Here is a 21,457-nt window from a genome sequence, read left to right as displayed (position 1 = left end):
ACATCTCACTCATTTCCAGTCCACAGTTTTTACTTCTCTACTCTGCTTTTTTTTTTGGGAGGCGGGGGGTGGTATCTATTTGATTTTTAGAAGATTAATAGTTTTGCTAAAAATATTTCAAAAGCATTTTAAAGGCTACCCAGCCCTGGGGGGGTGATCTTTCTCTGGGCTAATTAAGAGTGGAAGTGAAGAAGGGGAGAAGAAAAACGACAGATGGTGGGAAGAGTGGGAGGGGAGGAGTGGCAAAAACCACTTTCCCCAAACACCTCCCTTTTCTTTCTCGTAAGATCCTCACCTCTCTCTCTTTTTCTCTGGCTTTTTTTCTGATGGAGGAGGGATAGACCTCATTGGGAACAGAATGTGAAGACCTGCAGAGGTTGCATTAAGCAATCTTCCCTGGGAGAACCAGGCTGAGCTAGAGAAAGGAAATTCTTCTAGACTTCACTTGGAGTGGCCAAAGGCTAATGATAACTTTCCCTTCCAATTGACTGAACCCGTATTTTATGTGCAGTGCTAGGCTAAGGGTTCATATGCATTTTTGTTGTTTGATCCTCACAGAAAGCCCAGGGTAGCGGAATCAGTATTTATATTTTGCATAAAAGGAAAGAGGCTCAGAGAGATGGAGCAACTTGCTGGGGAGTCCTAATCTAGTTAGGATTCCAAACCCAGGTCTGTCAGGCTAGGAAACCCATGCTCTTCTATTGTGCTAGCCTAACAGGACCCTCAAGGACCACCTGTTGAGACCTTTCTTTTGTCCCCATGACCTCCTCTGCTCAGAGGTGCTCCCTGTTCCTAGTCAGCGGGTGCATTTCACAGACAGCAACAGTAGTTCTGCTCCCTACCTGCCAGCTTCTTTCTATAGGTTTTACATGTGGAGGCTCTTTTAATCCAGGTGGCCCACAGGCAGTACATCTTCCATAGAGGAGAAACTGAAGAACAGGGAGGTTAAATGCCTGTATGGTGGGTCACCAGCTGGTCTATAGGAGCACTAGGATCAGCAAAGGAACTGTGTGGTCTAGATGAGAGGTTTTCCTTTTGAGAGGCATGCCTATATATATGTTTTTTTTTTTGAGACAGGGTCTCGCTGTGTTATCCAGGCTGGAGTGCAGTGGCATGATCATGGCTCACTGCAGCCTTGACCTCCTGGGCTCAAGTGATCCTCCCACCTCAGCCTCCCGAGTTGCTGGGACTACAAGCACTGCCACCATGCTCAGCTAAGAGGCATGCCTCTTGTAAAAGAGGAGCTAGTGGTCCCAAAACAGCAGTGTGCTGGGAAAAGTTTAGCAACCAGCCCTTGCAGTCAGGACCCTGACTTGTAGCATCTATTCCCTTGAGTGTTAATATTGTCACCTTGGCTTATTTTATCCTATCAATGTTGTCTGTGAATGCTGAGCTGGGAAAAGATGCTAACAATTAGCCTTCCAGAGCCTAAGGGCTCCACCTACCGTCAAAGCCATCTTTAGTTGATGGCATGTGAGGAGTCAAGCTTCCTGACCTACTAACCAGTCTCCAACTTAATATGGCTCAGACTTACATCGCTTTTCTTGAGTGACTGGTCCCTACTGGGGACACATTCTTTGTCACCACTAAAGGATTCTTCTCCTTCACCCAAACTTTCCCTTTTACTTTGCCACCACGTTCTGCTGTTTTCTGTTCCTTTGCTACTCCCTTCCTGACCACTACTTCCCTTCCCACTCCTTGCCACCTGCACCTTCTGACTCACTCTAGTTGAAAGCCCTGGGGGAAGGAACAAACTCTGCAGCCTGACTGCTGTGTTTAATCCCAGCTCTCCTCTACTAGCTGGCAAGTCACTTAACCTCTCTGTGCTTCAGCTTTCTTATTTGTAAAGTGGGAATGAGAATTATACTTCCCACATCATGTAAAGCCCTGGTATTGTGGCCTTGTAAATGTCAGCTCCTAGTAGCATTCTTTACTCCTGGGCATCCTTGGCTGTCTAAGCATCCCCAATTACTCCTTCCCTGTGCCTGTCCCAGTGGTGCCATAAGAAAGCCAGGACCCCTGGCCCCCACAACTGCCCCATTGTCCTATTTGGCTCCCCCTGAGTAGCCATGAGGTCACCCCCAGTCTCCCCACTGTCCACCACTGTGCACCTCTCCCCACTGTCCACAGCCACCCACACTCCCATATGCCTCAGCCCACTCCTCTTAGTAGATGTGACAGGCTTTTTGCCTTCATGAAAACAAGAGCATGAAGGACACAGGCCTTCTCGGGGCGAGGCCGAGAGCTGATTCACCACATTGTTACTCTTGCACCCCACTGTTTCGGGTCAGGTTACTTTATCCTGCTCCTTTCCATGTGGCCCAAGGTCATCACCTTGGTTTATGCAAGGTGTGATGATAGGAGATTTTATTTTCTTCTTTTTAAAATTACTTAAAAAAAACCTTATTACAGCTTATAAAATATATTTGGGCACCCCTCCCCAAAGGCTTAAAACTTTCACATATCCTTGGCTAAATTGTGAATGTGGACTATGTGGGATTGGCCAGGGGTAGGCTGGAATTTGCTGAAGGAACTACCTGTCATACCAGTTCCCTTTTAGCTTATCTAATCACTCCATTTCATCCAGACTGAGATAGATGGCTCACATTTTTGTTGTTATTGTTTTCTGTAATCCTTGGGTAAATTTTTTTTTTCCCCCACTAGGAAGAGAATTGAGTTTGGTCAGTCCTTTCCCAGGACTGAACATGAAGAGTTATGCTGGCTTCCTCACCGTGAATAAGACTTACAACAGCAACCTCTTCTTCTGGTTCTTCCCAGCTCAGGTAGGTGCCCAACAGAAAGAACACCAGTGTTCAAGAGCTGGCTTGCCGTTTGAGGGTAGAAATGTTAGCCTACCGAGCTACAGGTCTTTAAAAAAAAATCTCATAGATTTTTTCTAAAAATAAGATTTTTGTTTTTCTAAAAATAAGCAAATCTGCGTGGTATTCCTATTTATGGGCAGGAAACAAATGTTTTCTGCGGGAGTGGGAAGTGTCCAACTTCTAAATTTCTTGCAGCCTTATTTGGAGTGTTAATACTACCACCTTCTTCCTGCCACAGTCTTCTTCCTATCATTTTGTTGTGTTTTTGTTCTAAAAATACTTAGGGCAGGGATGGGTCGGGGGAGCCCAAGGAGGATAGGAAGTAGGGAGATTCCTGAAGTGAACAGGTAATGCGTGGCTAAGTATGTTTATATCTAGTCAGCCATGGCCTTGTATAGCTGCGCTGTCTGTGGACTCCTTCATGCACTCAGTACCCACTTACTGAGCATATTCTGTTCTGTGGGGGCCACAGAGGAGACAGAACTGAACTCAGACTCTATGGATCTTTAGAAGATTGGGAGGATTGCCGATCTAGGAAGGCTTCTGGCAGGAAAGGCCATCACTTTCCCAAATCTCTATAGACAGAGGTGGGTATGTTTTTCTACTTCACCAATCCTATGTAGTTCACCTCTAGATTATGCCATTCTTCTGTATGAACAAGACACTTTTAGCTTAGGGGTGCTGTTGCGGGTATTGCTAGAAGCGCTGAGATGCAAATCTTATTCCACTGCAGAGTAATTTTCTATTTCATCCTCCAAATTGGATTTGTTTTACAGGCTAGAGAAAGCAAAGCAAAAGCTATCCCTATGGAGGGTGTTATTTATATTTTCATGTGATTTGCATATAGCTGGGTTGCATCTGTAGTAACTGAGTAAATTGCTTAGTCCAGGGTAGTTTTCAAGTTACGTTGTTTCTCCTGGTACTATTGAGTTATATTTTCTTGACTTTTCTTTCCTGCTTTCTCAACTACATGGCCTCTGACATAGTTCACCCCAAAGCAACCTGTGGTGGGATGTGGTCAGGTTGGGGCATGTAAGAAATGGTGAAGAATTCCAGATCCTTTGTCGTTGGGCTCACAGTAGCCGTCAGCCTGTCGTCTTTTCTGGAAGGCTTTCTTGGCCCCTAGAGAGGGCTTCTTATTTCTTCGTCAGTGTTGTGTTGAGTGAGGCAAGTGAGATGCCTAGAGCGTGCAATGCAAGGAGACACTCATCCTGAGGGTCATACAAGTGCAAGGTCAGCACTGGAGCCTGAGCACCCTCCAGTCTCTTGCTTGGTGCCTCCCATAGGTAGAGCCCAACTGGGAGCAAGGTGGAGTCGGGTGATCTAGCCTATAGGGGTCTGCCTAACAGGGCACAGAGCGGGATGGAGGAGAGTGATAATGGGCCTTCCCAGTCTCTTAAACTTTATGCCTTTCAGAAATATTCTGTATGTGTGCATTTTTTATATCATATCTATTGATGTCATTGAATGCAGTCATTTATCTGCAGTAACTTCTTTATATTAGTTTTCTCTTGCTGCTATAACAAATTGCCACAAACTTAGTGTCTTAAAACAGCACACATTTTATTTCACAATTCTGCAGATCAGAAGTCTGACACAGGTCTCCCTGGGCTGAAATCAAGGACCAGTAGGGTTGTGGTACTTCTGGAGGCTCGAAGGGAGAATCTCTTTTCTTGCCTCTTGCAGTGTCTAGAGGCTGCTCGCGTTCCTTGGCTTAGGGTCCCTTCCTCCAGCTTCAAAGCCTGCAAAGGCAGCCTGAGTCCTTCTCACATCACATAATCTCCATGGTCATGTTTCCTTCTCAGACTCTTGTCTTCTACCTCTGTCTTCTAAAAGGACGCTTACGATGACATTTGGGCCACCTGGATAATCCAGGATAATCTCCCTATTTTAAGGCCAGTTGGTTAGCAACTTTAATTCCATCTGCAACCTGAATTCTCTTTTGCCCTCTAACCTAACATATTCCAGGAATTAAGACACTAACATCTTTAGGGAGTTATTATTCTGCACAAAATGGATACTTGAACATTTGCCTAGATTATTGAGTCTCAATATGTTTTCTCTCAGGGATTCTCACATGTTATTGCATACAAGAATTCTCTGACTTCCCCCAGAGATTCTGACTTGTAAATTGGCAGAAGCCGGCAGGTTGCAGAATTACCAAGTGAACCATGCTCTGTGAAACCACTCCAGCCTATGGGCCACTACCCTCTGCCTGAAGCTCCTGGCTGAAAAGTGACCAACACGCCTTTTACCAGAAAGAAATGCCTACAGCAGCCAAACCCAGACAGAGGTGATGTGTTTCCCATGTTGAGGGTTGAAATGAGGCGAGTGAAGAGACCAGTGCAGCCTGTGGAGGTCGGCTTCCCTAATCCAGCTTGCGGATTCTCTAAGAACTGTTAGGACTGCTTCCCCATCTTCTTTCCGCTCTAGTCCTCCTCCCCCACTCTAGCTGGAGAACCCCAATTCCTTACTTTCCCTTCTGCTTTGTTACTTGTTTTTGACACCAGTCAGTTCCTTGTTACCCTCTGAATGTTGAGTCTTCTTTGGTAATGATCCAGATTTGTAAAAACAGGAACTAAGGGTGAGAGAAGAGATCAGATGGAAACAAAGCAAAAACCCAGTTTTTTTCTTTCTCAGGTTGCCTCTGGGCAGGTGAACAGCTATGTCTAGAATGTAGGTGGTGCTTTGGCACCGTAAACCTGTTCAGGAAAGGAATTTAGTTTGCATGCTCTACTGGTTGCCAGACTGAAGTCTGAAAACCTCCGTCATTAAACAATGACTGGACTGTTGGTTTTTGCTTTTTCCCCTTAATTAAATGAAAACCTAGCTGTGCATCCCCTGACCAGGTTATGTTCTTTTGAGTCCAGTACTGTAGCCATAAACACAACCTAAGATGATCCCAGGAGACACAATGGGAAAGAATGTCTTTAAGTGTACATGCTGTTCTAGTGAAAGTGATAGATGAAGCTTCGGGAGAAGAGGGGCAGAGATGAAAAAACGATACCCACAGATGGGTACCACCATGTGGCAGCCAAGCTAGATTTTTCCAAGAACCTCTTACCAGGAAAGCCCACATGCAGAGCCAGATATCTGAGGCTTCTGGCTATAAATTATGGAGTCACACCAGTTTGGGTGAAGGAGATAAAGCAGGTGTGACAAGAAGCAGCAGTGGTCACTGAGACACATTTGGCAGAGATATTAGTTCATTGTCTGTCATAGGGAAGCAGCTGATGTTGTCACCAGGGGAGAAATGACCCCTTTAAAAAACTGAAGGTAGAGGAAATAAGAGATCCAGGAAGGATGGCACACTTGTCATATCCTCTGAGTATTTTTTGGGGGGATGCTGTTTCTTAAATTAGTTTTGTTTTCCTGTTATTGCTGTGAGACTGCCCTGTTATTGTATACAAATCAGTGCAGAATAAATTCCAGAACTTGAAATTGGTGTGCAGTGGGAATACAACCTGCAAGAGAAAGGAGTAGGCATTTTGCATGGGATAGAAAGTATAAGGAAACTAGCAGAAATGTAGCAGTTATAGCTGCTGGTAATTGAACACTGACTATGTGCTAGGCACTGTGCATTTTCTTATCTAATCCTTACCTGAACCCCATGAGGAAGGAATTGTTATCCTCATTTTATAGATGAAGAGATTAAATAATCAGCCCCAAGTTACTCAACTAGAAATTGGCAGAACTGGAATATAAAATTAGGCCTCTGATGTGGAAATCCTTGATCTTGGCTGTCATGTGTTAGATCCAGAGAAAACGAGTCATGGAAGGCACTTGAGTATAGTGGCCAAGACTACAGTCTCTTCGGTAAGTCAGGCTTGGATAGAAATCTTGGCTTCGCTACTTATGCTAAAGGTGACCTTGGGGAATTTCTTAGTGTCTCTGAGCACTGGTTTCCTCATTTTAAAATGGGGATCAAAATACCTACTTGGCAATGGTTTTGAGACAGAAGAGATAATAAGGGAAAGCATTAGAGTGGCACCTAAAACATAGTAACTATAGTTGCTATTGTCATTATTTCATTATGATTATGATTATTATGGTTATTATTACTTTTAAAATTATTAACACAAATAATGTCAAGAACTAAACCAGTCACAATTTGAGAGGTTACAGATGACAGCAAATAGAGGGAAATTGTAAATTAGAAGGACCTGAACCCCAGCCATCAAGGTGGATTAATTGCTACCAGGTCAGGAAATTACTAAGTGAAATTGGGATTTTTCGCACTGAAGAAGATAAAAAGGACATAGAGATTATTACTCTTTAAAGTCAGCATCCTTCTCATCGGAAAAAAAATAGCTAGTATTGGACTTTGCCTTATAGGTGTAGGAACATAGATAATTCATTGGACACATTTAGCCAAAACCTGCAGATCAGTTACCTCAAATGCCATGGAGCCAAAACCTGGGGCATTTAGAGTCAGGCCTAGGCCCCTTCACGGAGGACCCCACCTTGATCCTCAGGCCAAGAGGAAAGGCCCAGATTCCTGGATTTGAGAATCTAGTGTCTATGAAAGATCAGGATTATACTGGTGAGGCCCGTGAGGTGCTGGGGCAACCTACAAGAAGGGCTCCCTCTCAGGATCCTGCAGGCTGGGCCCTGCTGAATCAGATACTGGGATGATCAGATAGCACAATCAGCATTCAATTGGAGAGAAAATGAACCACTCTAATGCTCCTGGTCCAAAACAAAAGGCGTTCTCTCTGGCAGTAGAAGAGCATGTCCCAGAGGTGCCTGGAAGCCAACAGAACAGCCTATCCTGGGGGTGAAGGCATGGAATCAGGCCCCACCATACTTCAGCATGGTGCCATGTACACTCCCTCATCTGCACATCTGAACTTCTCCAGTAACACAGTTAATGTGGAAGAGGACAGGAATTCCCAAATGTGCTACTGCTCATCAGAAATACCTGGGGAGCTTTGGAAATATGATAGATCTCCCAGCTCATTGTCTAGCTGCACCCAGCAGAGATTCTGATTCTGCAGATCTGGAGAGGGCCCAGGGATTAGTGTTTGTAATGTGCTCCACAGTGGTCCCAGTGCAGCGAGTCAATGGGCTGGAATTTGGCAAAAGGGAACTAGAGGTTTGGATACAGGGATTCTAATTCCAAGTCTGCGATTCCCGGCTATTAAACTTGGGAGATGGCATTCGTATTCTCTGGGCCTCAGTTCTCTCATTTAGAAATAAAGATGTTAAACCTAGTGGATTGCTAAGGCTCCATCCCAGCATTACATTCTGTGGTTCTATAGTTAAGTATAAAAATATCCAATAACTCCAAATCAGGATGTGGATTGAATGAAGGAGCCCTTGAACGTGTGGCCTGTGTGGTAGCCAGCCTTCAGGCTAGTTCCCAGTGCTCTTCATTCATCCCTTGGTGTATGTGCCCTTGGGCAATCCCCTCCCATGCTGAATCAAGGCTGGCTTTGTGACCAACATGCTAGCAGAAATGATGATGTTTGACTTCCACAGCTACATTATAAAGGGCAATATTACTTGTGCCTTGGTCTCTTGAATCTTTCATTCTGAGGAAAGGATGCCATGTTGGGAGGACACTCAGCCCCATGGCTGAGCCTCTGTGGAGAGGAAGTGAGGCCTCCACCCTCTGGTGGGTACCAACCTTGGAAGAGGTTCATCTAGTACCAGTCAATCCTTCTGATGACTGCAGCTCTGGCTGATTCCTTGACCACAGTTTCATGAGAGACCCTGAGCCAGAACGGCCCAGCCAGACACCCTCAAATTTCTGACTCACAGGAATCCCGAGAGATCAAAAATTATTATTGTTGTCTTAAGCCATTAAGTTTTGGAGAGATGTTGTGCAGCATTAGATAACTAACATAGCTCCTTGTCTTGTACTTTTAGGCTGTGGCTGTGATATCTTGTGACAACTAGCATATACTCCCTGCCTGGGGGAAGGATGAGGACATAAGGAGTGGGGATTACTATGCGAACTACTTTTAATTTTTGTTTTTTTTGCCTCTCAGCTCCAATTCTACCCTCTTCCCTGTTCTGCCATAGTAGAGCTCTCAGCATTTCTCCTTTGCAGCAAGCACAATATTAAGCTTTGTCAGTAGAGGGTGCTGGAGAGACATTGCAGGAGGAATTTGTCTTCTCTTTCTGTTCCTATGTCCTGCCTTTGGCTTTTTCTTGGCCCCACTGCCTAGTCTGTCAGCAGTGTGTTGAGGTGGGGGATGGGGACATCCAGTGGCACTCTGCCTTAGCTATGCACCCAGACCACCAAGACTCTTAGCAAGATGATATCCCTGGCTCTGTCCAGGTGATCACCTGGCTGTGGCCCTCCCAGTATGAACACCATATACCCTAGGCCTTGGCGGTGAGCAGGCTCCCGACAGCCCTGCTCTCTCTGCAGCCCTCTCACTAGCCTTGGCCATTTGCACCCCAGAGGGTTGTTCCCTCTTCCCTCCCAGTGTGGACACCGTGTGCTCCAGGCTGTGTGCAACGTTTCAGGCAAGCAGGCTCCCAGCCTCCTGAGTCTCTCTGTGTCCACCTGCCAGTCACAGCCCACCTGTTCCTACTTACCCAAGGATGGTTGACCAGCTTTGGACCAGGGTACTCAGTGAACTTCTCAGCTACTCAGAAGGCTGCAACTATACCTTCTCCAACGAGGTCTGGACAGCAGCCTTGGGAAGGGTCCCCTCCCTACCTTATGGGCTTGTCCATCTGTGAGCACTCCCCCTAGCCCAGGGCATTCTTTGGAATTCTCTTTGTATATGTATGTTTAGTTCCCTGTAATAATGAATACTTCTAGATATTAACATTTCCTTGTTCCTTAGTGGACATAGGAAGCCTACCCAGCATTCTGGTCTTTGGCCAACACTGAGGATGTGGCTGTGGGAGAACAGGCCCCTCTGGTGTTTCATCTTCACTTTTGCCCAAGGGTGTCTGTGATACCCATGGCTGGCTGGGGCCAGAGTAAACACTGGAACTTGTAACAGAATTAAAGGTGAATGTTTCCAGGTAAAAAAATAAATTAAATAAAAAATTAAAATGACTCTGTGGTTTTTGACTTCTGATTGGGCCTTAACTGATGCAGGTACCATTCTAAATCTTTCTCCAGCCCTGAGACACCAAGGGCTGGACATGTGGTCTGGCCTAAGGAACGAGTAATAGAAAAGCCTCGGGAGGAAAGGCAGCCAGTCTTTCTGTCTCAGCCCTATTCTGTCTGAGACCACAGGATTCCCTCATCTGTGCTTCATTCTTCTCCCTTGGCAGATCAACATGCTTTGCTTCTCCAGGCACTCAGCCAAGTATGGCCAACCTTTCATTTCCAAGTTTACCTGTCCTTGCATCATGTAGCCAGCAGAGATTAACTAGCACCCATGGCTGCCACAGTCTGGATCACGTCTTCTTCCTTGGTCCAGTCAGCTGAGACTGAAGGTGCTGGGTATTAGCCATGATATAAACATGGCTAGCAGGCTAGCCATGGATGAATGGAGACTCATTTCTTAGAGAAGGGGACATGGGCTGGACAGATTTATTAAAATATATCTCAAAATGTATCTAACACAGGTGGATACAAATCCACCAGCAGTGCAACAAAGATTTGGAGATCACAGATAATTGTCTTCTTCAAACTGACTCTATTTAATCTTCTCTTTGCTACGTACTTAATGGCATCAGAGATATAGAAGAATAGAGGGTGTCAGAGACAAAATAAAAAGAAAGTAGCTAAAGATGATGTTATAGATCACCACCCATAGGTATATTTGAACACTCTGCAGAAACTTTTGCATGCCTGATTTCCTTTGTGGAAATGAAATAACATACAGAGAAAGTAACTAACTTTTGCATCAAGAAGGGAAAGTAAGGTGTCTTCTCCATACCTCCCTGCATCCGCCCACTTCCCTATTCCTTATAAAGTATAACTTTCTGGCAGGAGGCACAAAGAGAATAGCCATAACTATCTCATGAAGGAATGAGCCAGGTAGAAAGGTTAGGAAGGAGAAAGTTAGGATTCTAATGGGGTGTAAGCTGGTACAAATCAATGAGACAAGCCAAAACTTGATGAGAGTCAGGAGCTTCGGAATGATGCAAGAAGGCCTCAAAACAAAAAAAGATTTTGAGGCTGGGTGCAGTGGCTCACGCCTATAATCCCAGTACGTTGGGAGGCCAAAGCAGGTGGATCACTTGAGGTCAGAAGTTCGAGACCAGCCTGGCCAACATGGTGCAACCCCATCTCTAATAAAAATACAAAAATTAGCCGGGGGCTGTGGCAGGTGCCTGTAATCCCAGCCACTCCAGAGGCTGAGGCAGGAGAATTGCTTGCACCGGGAAGGTGGAGGTTGCAGTGAGCCAAGTCGTGCCATTGCACTCCAGCCTGGGTAACAAGAGTGAGACTCCATCTCAAAAACAAAAAACAAGAAAGATTTTGAAAAAATTAATTTTCTGTATGATGGTGCCATGGCAGCAATCATAGTAAAGGAAGATTTAGTGAGCAGTCAACACCAACCACTTGAAATAAAATTTCTTTGAAAAACATGAATGTCTTTAGCAACTTGTGTGTATGTGTTGAGTGTGTGTGTGTAGAATTAAAATGTTATGTACCTATTTAACAATTCTAGTCACAAAATTAATTGCTTTAAATAAAAAGCTCTGCCTTGATTAATACCATTAGTGTAGCAGCTAAAGTATTAGCTGAACTGGGATCTGTATGGCAAAATGGGAGTCCATTTAAACATACTTGTGGGAATTTAAAGACATTTACTTGGGGTACTAATGACTTCAATTAAGGTAGAACACATTACTTAAACCAAGCAAATGATCAGCCTCTGCATATAGAAGTGTGAAGAGGGCCTTAATTAATTTACTAATTGCACTTCTCATCTTAAGCAGTGCCATTGATTTGGATCTGTTAGTGGTTCAGTTGCTGTTTTCTCTAACCAAGCGTGGCATTCCTTATTGGAGATAGGAAGAAAGGGGTGGCTAGGGATATGTAACCAGTCCTGAAGATTGGCAGATGCCTGTCTACTTGAAGTGACTTTCCAGTCCAAAATGTTGCCCTAACACTTGTTGAGATTCCTAAAATTTCCTAGGGTCACTCCAATAAAGTCCTCTTATAAAATACAATCGTGAGGCTGGGTGTGGTGGCTCGTGCCTGTAATCCCAGCACTTTGGGAGGTCAAGGCAGGCAGATCATGAGGTTAAGAGTTCGAGACCAGCCTGACCAACATGGTGAACCCCATCTCTACTAAAAATACAAAAAAAAAAATAGCTGGGCATGGTGGTGCACACCTCTAATCCCAGCTACTCAGGAGGCTGAGGCAGGATAATCACTTGAACCTGGGAGGTGGAGGTTGCAGTGAGCTGAGATCACGCTATTGCACTCCAGCATGGGCGACAGAGCAAGACTCCATCTCAAAAAAAAAAAAAAAGACAACAATTATGTTTCTTAAAAGTACTGAAATTGGCAAGTTTTTAGCACCCCCCCCAATATATTAACTTACTGTTTCAGTGATATGCATATGGTCTGAGCAGAAGGTTATCTCTATTCTCTCTTTCTCTCTGATGCAAAGGAGGGCCTGGGGGATAAGGGCTGATGGAGGATGAGGGTGGAAAGGAAGACTCAGGGCAAAGGTGATGCTGTCCAGGGAGGGTATATCAATCTGGGGAACAATAGGGCAGACAGGATTTAGTACTAGTTTTGTTTCAATGAGTTTCACTTTCTTTGAATGACATTCCATTAAGACATGGAGTAGATTTTTCATCATCATTGTGAATAAGCAATGGAATTTGCTAATGTGAGAAATTGTGAAATTCCTTTTTGTAGAGATTCTGGCAGAATAGATAACTTCTCTCTTTCTGGGCTGTTCCTTCTGGAAGAAACCCTGAGGAAAGAGTGTCCAGGTTCATGGGTTGGTCACCAGGGGTCGCCAGAAGAATCGAAAGGGCTTCTGAGGCAAAGCCATAGTTGCTTCTTGTGCTCCAATAAAGGGCCCAGGTTTGTGGGACCCGCGGGCCGACCCTCTTCTGTTGCTAGGGAGACTTCTCACTTAAGTATTTAGGATTCCTTTTTTCTTTCTTTAATATTTAGAACTTTTTTGTCCGTTCCCTTTTAATCATCAGTTCTTGCTGCAGGACTCTGACCTTTAAGTCATTAGTAGAGGTTTTATTTTCTTCTTAAATATGTAGTATGAGGGGATTACTCATATTTTAAATCTCAGCTCAAATGTTACCCTACCACCAGAGGCCTTCTTTAAGTACTTAATCTAGTGTCTCTCCATTCCTCTTTCATATCACTCATTTATTTAGTTACTTGTTTACTGTCTTCCCACACCAGCAGAAAAATCATCAGAGCTGACACTTAAATAGATGTGCCAGGCACTGTTCTTAGTGCTGTGCATATATCAACTCTAAAACTGCATGAAAACCTTAGGAGATAGACATTGATACTATCCATGTTTTCAATCAGAGGATGCTGAAACACAGAGGAGTTAAGTAACTTGCCCAAGGTCACAGAGCTATAAAATAGCATAGCTAGAATTCAAACCTTGGCATTCTGGCTCCAGAATCCATGCTCGTAACTATAAAGTATTCTGCCTGCTCATGGGTAGGAGTTGGTCTGCATTCACAGCCTTAGACAATCCCTGTGAGTAGTTGGCGTTGTATGTTAAATGAATTAATACATTGTGGTAAATTCGTAGAGTGCATACTGTTGAGCAAAATAATGGTATGTATTGATATAAAGAGATCTTCACAACATATTGTTAAGTGAATACAGCATATATATATATAGTATAGCCTGGTTCTATTTTTGGAAAAAAATGTGTGTATGTATATTGCATATATAACAGCTACAGGATATGTCTATATGTGTATGTGTAGAGGAGGACCATAGAGAAAAATCTGGAAGGGTAAACATAAGCATCTCCATGATCATCTCTAGGAAGTAGAATTTGTCGGGGAAGAGGGGCTGTTAAAAATACCTTCATTGGAAAAAAAAAAAAAACCTTTAGTTAACAGTAAGTACTGTTTTTATAATAGAAAAAGTTTTAAGAAAAATTTTAAAGCTTTTTTTTGTTTTGAGACGGAGTCTCGCTCTGTCGCCCAGGCTGGAGTGCAGTGGCGCTATTTTGGCTCACTTCAAGCTCCGCCTCCCGGGTTCACACTATTCTTCTGCCTCAGCCTCCCAAGTAACTGGGACTACAGGCGCCTGCCACCACGCCCAGCTAATTTTTTGTATTTAGAGATGGGGTTTCACCGTGTTAGCGAGGATGGTTTCGATCTCCTGACCTCGTGATCCACCCGCCTCAGCCTCCCAAAGTGCTGGGATTATAGGCATGAGCCACCGTGCCCAGCCACATTTTAAAGCTTTTGAAAAAAATAAATGCATTAATTGTCTTGCTTCATACACTCTTGAATTACAACTTCAATATGATAAATGTTTTTAAATTCCTGAATTTTGTAATGCTGTAAATGAACTAAAGTGGTCATTTCTTCATTCGGTCTTAAGTATTGCAATGTGGTTTTGTTCAGGAAGTCTTTTATTCTTTCCAAAGTTGAGAGTTGGCTAAAGGCTGCATTCTCACAATTGACAGCTGAATATATCACCCTAAGGATTGTCACATAATAACCTCATGCCATTACTATGGACATAATTAATATTATACTGCATATCATGACATTTGTTGCCATATTATATTACAAAAGTCTGCATGCTGTGACACAACTGATTCTTGGGGTTTTGGCATTGAACACATATACCTTTATTTTCCAGATCTGACTTTTACGTTTTATTACAGATAAGGGTGACATTAGTTCACAGGTTGGTTGGCCCATCAAAGTAGAAAGATGTATGTGTGGGCTTTTCTTTAAAAACAGGCTTCTTCCAAGGTTGTTGAGCCTCATTCACCTCCTCCAGGAAAGTAAATCAGGAGCAAGGTCAGCTGAGGCTGGAGGTGTGTACACAGATCTTGTTATTTAAGCATTCCAAGAATGCAGTGTCCTGTGCTTCAAAGTTGCATAATAAAGATGTTTGGCACTGAGGTGTTTGACTTGACTTTGTAGTGTGGGCTCTCAGGGTCAGGCTATTTTTCTGAGTCCAGAGGTCCGGTTCATTGTGCCAGGTCACAGGAAGGGACATGGAAGGCCAAGGGAGGATAGGGTGGAGGATAGGGGAGGACAGGCTGGAGACCAGAGGCCTGAGATATTTAGAGGGCAAACTCTCCATCCACCTTCAGACCCTCAGCGCCGCCTGCACATTAGAACCACCTGGGAGCTTTTGAGAACGACTGATGAGGCCTCCTCCCCACAGACCAATGGAATTGGAATCTCTGGGATTTGGGCCTAGGCAGTAGTATAAAAATACTACTCTCCAAAAGAGAAAAGCTCTCCAAAATATTTTAATGAGCACATTGCAGCTTCTGGGAGTTCACATGTAGTTTAGGAAGGAAGTGGGGCTGGATATCCGCTGGAATCAGTTGGACTCGCAGCATCTCACACTCCCTGGGAGGCTGGGAAGAGCAGGGACTACCTTCCACCCAGATCCCATTGTTTTTCCACCTCTCATATGTGTAATTTGCTCCTACTGCTGAGTGAATACAAGTGGAAGGCAGTACTGGTGAGTGGATCTGAGAGGAGATAAAAATCACTTATTTAAACAAAACACAGTTAGCTCCACAGGCAGGTTGGGGCAGAGCTGGTTATTTTTATTCAGCACATTAGAGTTTACAACATCATTTCATGTACATTTGCTCCTCAGAGCCTTCAAGCAATCCTGTGAGGCAGGCATTATGGTCATTTGACAGATGAGGAAACTGAGGGCCAGGATGGCACAGCTGTTATGTGGCCAACTGGAACCACAGCCTGTCTGGCTCCCAATTCCAGGGCTCGCTCTGCTTCCAAGCAGCAGCTTAAAAAGGCTGTCATTGATTTTCATTTTTTCTGCTTTGACTTATTATTATTATTATTTGAGACAGAATCTTGTTCTGTTGCCCAGGCTGAAGTGTAGTGGCATGATCTCGGCTCACTGCAACATCTGCCTCCCAGGTTCAGGTGATTCTCCTGCCTCAGCCTCTAAAGTAGCTAGGGTTACAGGCATCTGCCACCCTGCCCAGCTAATTTTTGTATTTTTAGTAGAGATGCAGTTTCACCATATTGGCCAGGCTGGTCTCGAACTCCTGACCTCAGGTGATCTTGCTGTCTCGGCCTCCCAAAGTGCTGGGATCATAGGCATGCGCCACCGTACCCAGCCTCTGCTTTGACTTATAAAACAAAACCCTCATTCTGTTGACTTGTTCATAGACATTTGAACACTTGAGGCAGGGGGAATAGCTAGTAAAACTGATCAGGGAAGTTGTGGGCTACAGGAGCGAGAATAAAACCACCACACGGCCCACTTTCCTATTCTGTCATTTACAGATAGATTGTGTTCAAGCCATCTACAAATTCCTCGTGATTATCTATTATAGCAATAGCTAATATTTGGAGAACACATACTATACAGCTGAGGTTTATGAAAAGGAATTCATTTAATCCTCCCAGCAAGCATACAGTGTAGCTACTATTATTGATCTTTTTTTAATTTTTATTTTATTTATTATTATTATTTTTTTTTTGAGACGGAGTTTCGCTCTTGTTGCCCAGGCTGGAGTGCAATGGCGCAATCTTGGCTCACCGCAATGTCCGCCTCCTGGGTTTAAGTGATTCTCCTGCCTTAGCCTCCCAAGTAGCTGGTATTACAGACGCGTGCCACCAGGCCCAGCTAATTTTTTTTGTATTTTTAGTAGAGATGGGGTTTCTCCATGTTGGTCAGGCTGGTCTCAAACTCTTGACCTCTGGTGATCCGCCCGCCTCGACCTCCCAAAGTGCTGGGATTACAGGCACGAGCCACTGTGCCTGGCCTATTGATCCCGTTTTTATAGGTGGGGAAACTGAGATCCAGAGAGCTTAGGCAACTTGCCAAAAGTTACACACTGGTGGGTAGTAAAGCCTAGATTTGAATCCAAACAGTTTGGGGCAAGAGCTTCCATGCTTATTTGTTATATAATACTGCGCTGACCCCTGGAGCTTCAGGCTGCTCATCAGAGGCCCCAGTCGGACTCTTGGCTTCTACCATTTCTACCTGTTTCCTTAGTTATAATAATCATTTATATTTATTGTGCTTTTATCATACATTAGGCCTTGTTCGAAGGGCTTTAATTATGTTGCTTAATTTGTTAACGCTCAAGAATGAGCCCGAGAGGTGGCGCCTCGTAGGAGGGGTGTGCCCCAGCTCATGGCCATTCTTACCAGCACCTATCTTGTAGCAGGTCCCCCTGGGCCCCTTTCCAAAGCCGTGAAGGACTCTATCAGGCTCTTGGTGACTGGGAAAGTTCCTCTATGCCCTCTGTGGCCATGGTTAGAACTCTGCTTAGCTCTTCCTGCAGGTCTTGGCGGTGGCATCCCAATCACCTTCTCTTGAGTCAGTCTTGCCTTCTGCCTCAGCCTTCTCCCGCCATCCAGGTCAATGGAACGCATCCACTCAGACCTTCCAACAACACCTTGATTTGTCTGTATAGCCAGGCCAAGTCAGAGGTGGCGGGATTTTATTCTGGGCTGAAGCCAGGGGATCCTTGCTGACTAACCATCCAACGAGCCATGCCATCATGCAAGGGCCCACTGTTAGGTCCTGCTAGAAGCCAAGCAGGGGAGCCAAGTAGAGCTTTTTCAGGTGGTTCTGGGGGATTCTCCTGGCGACTGTGCCTTCCTCCCTTTCTAGGTCTGTTCTGGTGAGAGGGTTTCCCTTGTCATTTCCCTCGTGCACAGCTCTGCTGTCTGGCTCTGCTCTTGGCTGGATCCTTCTCAGCTTTCAGGGCTCAGGGCAGCGCTCAGACCTCATTGAAGCCTTCGCTAATCACCTTCTCCTTTTCAGCCTCCAATGACTCTTAAATCACCCATATTTCCTTTTCACACTCTCCAATCATTGTCTTTATTTATTTATTTATTTGAGACAGAGTTTCACTCTTGTTGCCCAGGCTTGAGTACAGTGGTGCTATCTCAGCTCACTGCAACCTCTGCCTCCCTGGTTCAAGGGATTCTCCTGCCTCAGCCTCCCAAGTAGCTGGGATTACAGGTACCCGCCACCACGCCCAGCTAATTTTTTGTATTTTTAGTGGAGATGGGGTTTTGCCATGTTGGTCAGGCTAGTCTTGAAGTCCCGAACTAAGGTGATCCACCCGTCTTGGCCTCCCAAAGTGCTGGGATTACAGGCGTGAGTCACCGCGCCCAGCCTTGTCTTTATTTCTTATTTACTGCCTATATTGCCCATGCAATTCTAAGTTCCAAGAGGACATGCGTTTTCTTCTTCACTCAATGTTCTGTGTACCTAGCTCCCGGCACTATGCCTGGCCCATAATGGGTGCTCAATAAATACACATTGAATGAAATAGTTGAAAAGGTCTCTGTCATTGAAGGTGATGGTATTGACACTACGGCCAGTAGCTCATTTTCAACATCACCGCCCTGCCAATACCCTTTTCTAGTTTATGTCTCCCACGTCTCCTAAATAAATCTGTACCTTGTTCAGGGTTTTGTCATTGTTATTTGCGTTGGCTAAAGGCCCCTGGGGCTGTCTGCTCCTCCTCATTTTTCCACCATGTTGAATGACGTTGTCCTGGTCCCTATGGACACGTTCTTTTTTTTTTTTTTTTTTTTTTTTTTGAGACAGAGTCTCGCTCTGTCACCCAGGCTGGAGTGCAGTGGTGCAATCTTGGCTCACTGCAACCTCCGTCTCCAGGGTTTGAGCGAGTCTCCTGTCTCTGCCTCCCAAGTAGCTCGGATTACAGGCATGTGCCACCACGCCTGGCTAACTTTTTGTATTTTTAGTAGAGACAGGGTTTCACCATGTTGGCCAGGCTGGTCTTGAACTCCTGACCTCAGGTGATCTGCCTGCCTCAGCCTCCCAAAGTGCTGGGATTACAGGCGTGAGCCACCGCGACCAGCTGTGAACATGTTCTTAGTGAGTAAAATCAGAAAGGCGTTTGGGCTCTCAGTGCAGAAGGGAAAGTGTCACTGAGAATGGATTCTTTGTTGTGCCTCTGTTGGGAATATGTGTGTTAAATGGAAGAGTCCCAAATTTTAGTTTAAACAGCTAAAAATATATAACCATGCCCCAGGCAGTATGCTAGACGTCTGGCAGCATGCACAAGCCAAGCATCTACATTTAAGGAGCTTTCTGTCTCTTGTTGGGAAAAGACTTGACTGCATGATAAGAAGACACCAGCATACGAGGCACAGCCTCATTCAAAGAACCAAAGATGATCAGTACTTTGCTTATAGTGGAGAGTGGTTACTGAGGTCTGGGGAGGTTTTGTGGGATTTAGTCACAGCCCTGTAACACAGAGAGGATTTGGGTAAGTTTACTTGTGTGTGTTCTGTAGCCTTGAGTGAGTGTTCTGTGTGGTCACTGGTTTTACTGTTTCCTCTAGATACAGCCAGAAGATGCCCCAGTAGTTCTCTGGCTACAGGGTGGGCCGGGAGGTTCATCCATGTTTGGACTCTTTGTGGAACATGGGCCTTATGTTGTCACAAGTAACATGACCTGTAAGTATCCCTTGCACTGTATTTCCTGTAGAGTCTTTCATCTGAGCCTCATATCTGCTCCAAAACTAATTTAGAGTAAACACTGAACCACTATGAATAGCTTAACCGTTCCAGATTATCAAAACACAACTTTCTGGCAATGTCCATCCGAGAAGGAGGAGCCTTGGGGTGAGTGTCCTGACTGGGCTGCTTTCTCCCTTGAAATTTGGGTGAAAAGTTCTAATCCGCTTTCTTGCAGTCTGCTGCTGACTCAAGCATTCTGGGTTTGCAAAACAGTTGGTATTTATTACTATTTGGGACAGCTCTTTGCAGTGGACTAATGGGTGGAATTATATTCTTAATTACTCACATGAACTAAACACTTTATGGTTCAGTCGCACTCATTGTCTGATAACTTGGAAGCAAGACGCTATTCCCGGTGGGGGCTGAGGCGGAGGAAGGATAAAGAAAGAGCAACATCTGGCTGTCACTAAGTTTACCTTCATCTCATTTTGTTTTTTTTTTTTTTAATTTTGTTTACTTCCCCTGGGTCAGAATTTGGAGTGTGAGCCAGTTTGTGACTCAGTATAAAGGCTTATGTGCCAGTTTTGTTGAAGTAGTTCTGTTCAAGAGATGGAGCATTAAGGATGATTGATTTAATTGGACATATGGATATTATTGCGGAGGTGGTTGGTGGGTGTTTTTTTATGAACCAGCTTTGTTCCAAGCTTTTGTTGGGTTTTGTTTCCAAGCTTTATCTCAGGTGTAGAAACGCTCTGGGCTGGGGGAAAGTAAAGGAGGGGAGTGGGGAGGGTAAAGGTGCAGGTGCCTGTTCCCCACCATAAGAGTGTGCAGCGCTGTTAGAGGGTACGCCAACAGCTCATGAGGACCGTGGGGTGTGTTGGGCTTCTGACCACCATGAGGCCTCGGTGGAATGCTTGTCCACGACTCTATCTCACCCCTCTTCTTTGTTTTCACAGTGCGTGACAGAGACTTCCCCTGGACCACAACGCTCTCTATGCTTTACATTGACAATCCAGTAAGTCCGGGATGACCCTGTGAGCTGTCAGTGCTGGCGTCTCCTGTCTTTTATTTTTTCCTTTTTATTAAGTACATTTAAAAAATAGATTTCGTTTTTCCTTTTCAAAATAGAATTTAATCTGTAAAATTAAAACCATTTTGAGATTTAGTTTTTCTGTTAACATGTATAATCATATCGGAGTTTGGTAATTTTCCTTGCTGCCTTCTCTCATTTCCTCTTTTTTCTATTGAGATGGAGTCTCGCTCTGTCGCCCAGGCTGGCAGCTCACTGCAACCTCCACCTCCCCGGTTCAACCCGGTTCTCCTGCCTCAGCCTCCCAAGTAGCTGGGATTACAGGCGTGTGCCACCACACCTGGCTGATTTTTGTATTTTTAGTAGAGTTGGGAGTATGGGGTGGGGGTGTTCACCATGTTAGCCAGTGTGGTCTCAAACTCCTGACCTCAGGTGATCCACCTGCCTTGGCCTCCCAAAATGATAGGATTACAGGTGTGAGCCACCACGCCTGGCCCATTTCCTTATTTTTAATCCTATGAGATGTCCTGTTCACTGAATTAGATAACCCAGGAGGAGGAATTCATTTCTTTTCACTAACAGTTTGGGTTCCCTATATCACGGATTATTATATAGTGTCAGAACTTGTAATCTTTCACAATCATCTAATCTTTCACATAGAGTTATAGATATAAAAAGTCAAAATGGGTCTCCACTTTTTTTTTTTTAATTTTTATTTTTTTGAGATGAATCTCGCTCTGTCACCCAGACTGGAGTGCAGTTGCACCATCTCAGCTCACTGCAACTTCCACTTCCCAGGTTGAAGCAATTCTCCTGCCTCAGCCTCCTGAATAGCTGGGATTACAGACTTGTGCCACCATGCCTGGCTAACTTTTGTATTTTTAGTAGAGAAGGGATTTCACCATGTTGGCCAGGCTGGTCTTGAACTCCTGACCTCAAGTGATCCGCCCACCTCAGCCTCCCAAAGTGCTGGGATTATAGGCGTGAGCTACCGCTCCTGGCCTCCTTCACTTGTTAAGACAAGCAACATGCTTCATCTCTGGACAAAAAGTGA

General features: G+C 44.7%; 1 protein-coding gene across 4 annotated transcripts in view; it reads left to right on the top strand.

The window, feature by feature from the left end:
- CPVL (carboxypeptidase vitellogenic like) overlaps window positions 1-21,457 on the top strand; it is a 203,573-nt gene that overhangs the window by 79,758 nt on the left and 102,358 nt on the right. For all 4 annotated transcript variants that reach the window (XM_019031138.4, XM_004045233.5, XM_031012685.3 and 1 more), the window contains 3 exons: window positions 2,665-2,783; window positions 19,256-19,370; window positions 20,330-20,388. In XM_019031138.4, the coding sequence (XP_018886683.1) occupies window positions 2,665-2,783; window positions 19,256-19,370; window positions 20,330-20,388 (293 nt within the window). The remainder of the gene's footprint in view (window positions 1-2,664; window positions 2,784-19,255; window positions 19,371-20,329; window positions 20,389-21,457) is intronic.

The sequence above is a fragment of the Gorilla gorilla genome, chromosome 6 (assembly GCF_029281585.2).
Source record: "Gorilla gorilla gorilla isolate KB3781 chromosome 6, NHGRI_mGorGor1-v2.1_pri, whole genome shotgun sequence".
In the NCBI taxonomy this organism is placed as follows: domain Eukaryota; kingdom Metazoa; phylum Chordata; class Mammalia; order Primates; family Hominidae; genus Gorilla; species Gorilla gorilla.
Note: the sequence above shows the minus strand (reverse complement) of the source record. Positions and strands in the feature narration are given on the sequence as shown.